The 5577-nt window shown below is 36.1% G+C and overlaps 1 protein-coding gene across 1 annotated transcript in view; it reads left to right on the forward strand.

Moving 5' to 3' along the window:
• The window catches only part of LOC117109708 (retinoid-inducible serine carboxypeptidase-like), a 10720-nt gene extending 5669 nt beyond the window's left edge, over positions 1–5051 (forward strand). The window contains exons 5-14 of the mRNA XM_033252093.1: positions 638–712; positions 1143–1215; positions 1681–1718; positions 1848–1976; positions 2092–2191; positions 2534–2644; positions 3060–3122; positions 3521–3598; positions 4070–4227; positions 4628–5051. Of these exons, the coding sequence (XP_033107984.1) occupies positions 638–712; positions 1143–1215; positions 1681–1718; positions 1848–1976; positions 2092–2191; positions 2534–2644; positions 3060–3122; positions 3521–3598; positions 4070–4227; positions 4628–4696 (894 nt within the window). The 3' untranslated portion in view covers positions 4697–5051. The remainder of the gene's footprint in view (positions 1–637; positions 713–1142; positions 1216–1680; positions 1719–1847; positions 1977–2091; positions 2192–2533; positions 2645–3059; positions 3123–3520; positions 3599–4069; positions 4228–4627) is intronic.
• The last annotated feature ends 526 nt before the right edge of the window (positions 5052–5577 follow it).

Here is a 5577-nt window from a genome sequence, read left to right on the forward strand (position 1 = left end):
GGTTTATCCTCGTCGCCAATGTTATGTCTCTCATTCACTCACTGAGACAAATGAACAACAAAGCCACATCTAAGTAATCCAAACCGGTTGTCTTTATTATCCACCATATTCAACAACCATCACAACCAACTCGAACTTTCTCCGCTCTTACAATAATAGAGGGCGATATACAACTTTGAGTACACTACATATGTGATCGCCAATTATTTGAGTGGACAACCACAGAAAATATAGTAGCATTTCTCTCATTGCAGTGTTGTGATATAGTGCATTATGAAAATCCTTCTATGCACTTTACATTTTCATACTCCGGTTATCGGATTAAAGGCCTATGGAACACAAACTCACCTCACCCTCCCCACAACATTGCAGCAGATAATCAGTGCATTTTGGCATTTAACCCACTTACGCTCCTGGGTGGAGAGAAGCAATGCAGATTAAGTGCCTTGCTCAAGGACACAAGCGAAATGCACAGCGAGGGATTGAAACCCAGACTACGAGGTTGGGAAACCAAACCATTCCTGCTGCGCCAAACCACTTCAACTTGTTTCATATACATTTTACAAGTTAAACTAGATTCGTTATGTGAAGTTGTATTAATTGATTTTGAATTAACAGACGTTTTCACTCCTTGCAGACGATTCCATTTTATATTTTCTGCGAATCATATGGAGGCAAAATGACAGCTGCACTCAGTCAGGCCCTTCAGAAAGTAAGTCTTGTTTTGATACAATAAAACCCAAAAGTGAAGTTGCCACATATATGTATGTATGAGTCTGTACTTGTTAGCCAAGTATAGACTATAACTACATTAGATCCACCATGTGAATTTCCATATTTGTTTATGAAGAACATTATCAAAGACACAAAATTATAGTTTTTATCTACTTATTCCAATTACAACAAAGATTATATTATATATAAAATTATTTAAAAAACAAAAGTGTAACATTTGCTACGTTGTCCCTTATACTGTTAACTTGGTTTAAATGGGTGTCTTGAGCACAAACCTTTACCTTTCAACCAATTTCATCATCATGTTGTGTTCTCCACAGAATCGCATCAGTCGTCGACTGCCGGTCACAGCGAGAGCCCAACTTTAAGTCACATTTAATAAAATTTGAAATCTTTTTCTTTCATAGGAGATTGATGGTGGAAGACTTTCTATTGATTTTCGAGGACTAGCTTTAGGGGATTCGTGGATATCACCAATAGGTATAATGACCATTCTTTGTTCATCGATGGTGATTCAGTCATTAGTTTTTGAACAATCCTGCTGACAGACAGACAGAAAGTCGTGAATATATAACCACCTCGGCAGGGTTTTTATTTGATTGTTTGTCTACTTAAATTAAATTCAATGTAACATTTATTCACTTCCTTTTCGCATGCATAAAATAGAAAATGATAATTTTAATAACATAAAAGTAAGAAATGCAAAAGAAGAGAGGAGGAAGAGAAAGCCCAGAGGCAAGACAAAAATCAGAATGGTTTTTACAATGGAAAATGTTTCTAACTAACCTGCTAATGGATAAACGACGGTGTTGAATACATAACCTTCTCGGTGGAGTTGTTAGTGAATTGTTTGTCTACTTGTATTGAATGCTCTGCTATATCAAATTCAACTATATAAAATTATGTTTTTTTAAATTTTAATAAATTGTAAATAATTTGTTGCAGATTATGTAAATACTTGGGGTCCGTACCTTTACCAAACAGTGAGTATAAATCTATTTGGCATTCCATGTTAATCTTTTTTTCCCAACAGAATATTCTATTTTCATGTTTTTACATTTGTTATTACTTAAATATAAAATATCTGGATCTGTTTTTATTGTGTTTTCCAGTCACTGCTGGACAAGCGAGGGCTTGCATTGGTACAGCAGGCGGCTAATGAAACTGAAATGGCCTACAATGCTGGTGACTACACCAAAGCAACTCAACTGTGGAGCATAACAGAAAATGTGATTGCTGAGGTAGGAAGAACCATCAATCTATAAAGCATTGTAATTAACACAATAACAACCATTCTCTCTTTTTACACCAGTATAGCTAACCTCTTTATTATTATTATTTTTTTTTTTTTTGAAGAACACAGATAATGTAGATTTTTACAACATCCTACTGCATAACACTTATGGAAGTAATAAGATGTCAATCAAGAAGACATACTTTATGGCTCCAGAATTGAGTAAGTTCCATATAACAATCCACAATATGAAGAAATGCAGGACTAACTGTATTTAAACAATGAAGAGAGCCATTTTTTATGGATCCAGGGCCAGTGCTAGCGGGGGTCCAGGGGGTACTGATGGAAGTAATAAGATGTCAATCAAGAAGACATATTTTATGGCTCCAGAATTGAGTTCCATGTAACAATCCACAATATACAGAAATGTAAGACTACTGTATGTAAACAGTGAAGAGAGCTGTTCATAATAACTAATCTGCTGACAAAACCCATTGTACAATTGACCTCTGAGATTAAAGAACTAAAGGTCATTATCATTTGCATAATCTGTATTTTTTATAGGTAGGTTGTATCTGAAGCATGTCGCTCCATATGAAGCTGATCCACTCACTGAACTCATGAATGGACCAATCAAAAAGAAGCTAGGTATCCCTGACAATGTCACATGGGCTGGTAAGTCTTTGTGTATTGGTAGAATGCTTTAAAATGTGCACAAGCAGCAGAAATGAAAATGTGCCATTGAATAATACAATCATGTCGACAATGTTTACAGAAGTACAACACAAAGTAATTTAAATGCGAAATAGAAGCAAATTATTAACAATCCAAATAAATTTAATAATAAAAATGAGGTGTGAATTATAACTAGTGTATAAAATTCTAAGAATGCTAATTTTGTAGTTGTTTTAATTAAATACTAAATATTTTTTCATAACCAATGTCTTCATTCAATTTAATTTTAGTTAAAAAAAAAAAGATTAAATTTTACTTTTTTGTTCAATTTTAAATATTCGAAATAGGAAATTTATGAAAGTTCATATAAATAATATCTGTATTATCATAAACGTTTGTAGAAATTTTTATTCAGCTCTGTCAGGTACAGTGTTTATAAAGCAATTGGGTGATTTCATGAAACCTGTCATAGATATAGGTAAGTTGAAGATGTCCTTTTAGTTTAAATGAAGGGAAATAGGAGAATAAAGGTCATGTATCCCGCAGGCGTAGATCCAGTAGAGGGACTGAAACCCCCCCCCCCTACCAAGCGGTTCGAAGCGGCTCCGGCCCACCTCACCCCGTTTGTGACGTAAAAGAAAAAAAAAAGGAATTATTGATCGCCTAAAATGCCTCGGAGTTTAATTCCGGGCATCTAGAAAACAAACAAATTTGCAGACCCCCTAGGGTATAGTGTTGGCTCTTAATTTGGACATCTCTAGATCCGCCCCTGAAGTGTACTACTGTTTTAATGTTCGATATGGTTTTATTAGTACACTGCCAAGCCACTGTATTAATTTGTGAACTAACAACTTTTATTTGCTTTTGAATAATTAGTTGATGACCTTCTTAAGAACACAACTCTGAAGGTTGTAGTGTACAATGGACAGCTTGACCTTATTTGTGATACCCCAGGTAAATGTACTGTTCAAACTTAGATTTAGGAAGCTACCAATAGCTATTATAACACATGTATGTTAAGTGCATCATTTGCATTTGTATGTAAACTTTATAACCTGTATTTTAAAGTTCATCACCTGCATTACGTTAATACACTATAGTCCTACATCTCCTTCTCAGTTGGCAAACACTGTGAGTTAGTTGCAAAGGCTTAATCCCTGTCCAGAAAATCAAAATTTTATTTGACAAAAGAATTATGTGACATGCCTAAATATGGTTGTACTGACATCACATCATGACCACAAAAATAGGATGACAATATATGTGCATAACAGAAAATTTGATAATCTCGACAAAGCTTTATACTGATCTCTGCAAAATCAAGTACTCTGCGGTGCTCCTATGACCTTCACTTGCTCATCCGTTAGAGACAATTTTGTGTTTGTGTAGGACTACCAGCATCATCTGATTTCTAATATTGTACAGGTACTGAACTTTGGTTGGAGAAACTGACTTGGCCTGCCTTGTCCAGTTTTGATGCTTTGAAGTGGAAACCATTGTACACAGTAGGCAGTCAAACAAAGGCATTTGTAAAAACGTACAAGAACTTCAGTTTTTACTGGATTTTGAATGCTGGGCATATGGTATGTACCATTGTGCGCGTGTCCATGCTGCAGTCAGTTGATGCTTGATAGGGGTAGGAGAAGTCCAGCAAGGGTTTTAACCAATGGGTCGCCTAGGGCCTCAAGTCATGGTTCTGGTTTAATATGACTGGTGGAGATTAATGGGAGGGATTTTATGGTAAAGAATTTTGCTTTTAGACCACCACTCAGTGGCAAAGCCAGGAATACGAAATGGAGAGGTGCCCGGAGAGGCATTCAGTCTGGACCACCTCAGCCCCACCAGAAAACTTGATTATCACACTCTCAGACCTAAATTTGATTATAATTATCTTCTTTTATCCATTAAAAAAAATAATGCATGGACCGGCTTGCCCCGTCCCGCATTCTTTTTTTTAAAACTCATTTTGATATTCTTCTCTAGGTTCCAGCCGATGCGCCTGATATGGCTTTGAAGATGATGAAGATGGTTGTGCATCAAGCAGATGAGTAGGCCTAGGGTGTCCAGACTGCAACTATAGCTGGACTATGGTGCAACACATTTTTATCTTGCAATTTTAATAAACATACTGTGACAAGTTCAGTTAGTGAATGCAATGTGGGAATCGGGATATTTTATTAGATGTTTTGACTGCTTTCGCAGTCTTTTAACATGCACATCTACAGTTTGCTCTCCAATTCGAGACCACTTTTAGAACCTGATAATAATTTGTGGTGGGAGGTTCTTTCTTCAATTAAAGGGTTAGCTTTGTGTAAAAGACGGAAGATTGTTATTTGGTTCACAAAGTGGTCTCGTATGAGGGTGCACTGTATAATTTTAATGTCATTAGAGTAGGTCATTTTATTAGTTCCTATGCATGTAATGCAATAGGAACTACTGTAATCACTCTTGCTATTTCCTATGTTTTTTATTGTGTGTAGTGTGTATGTGTGTGTGTGTAGACATTTATGCAAATGCGCATGCGTCAAAGAAAAGTTTTCCGACATTTTGTTTTACATCGCGATGCGAAGATCGATGTGAAGTTTCTGCAGAGTTCAGTCAGGGCTCACGCTAACCGACCGGAATGTCGGCATGGATGAAACTATTTTGGTTTTACGGCAAAAAATCACCTGCTGTAGGCATAGGTAAAACTAAAATGTTTTAATACTTGCTGAAATACATTGTTTCTTCATTTAGATCTCCATTTTTCACTTAGTCCATGCGACGTTTTTTTCTGTTGTATACGTATGAGTAGTCATATGAAGGTACTATATCCCCGACAGTTGGCTGTGCAGCAATGTACCCTTTGAATGCAAACTGAAAACAATATCTGTCTCTTATACACATCTAGATGTGTATAAGAGACAGGTGTTATATATTGATATTCTTCTAGT

Source organism: Anneissia japonica, unplaced genomic scaffold (genome assembly GCF_011630105.1).
Source record: "Anneissia japonica isolate Jap-2015-1 unplaced genomic scaffold, ASM1163010v1 scaffold3782_len1007564_cov172, whole genome shotgun sequence".
Taxonomy (NCBI): Eukaryota; Metazoa; Echinodermata; class Crinoidea; order Comatulida; family Comatulidae; genus Anneissia; species Anneissia japonica.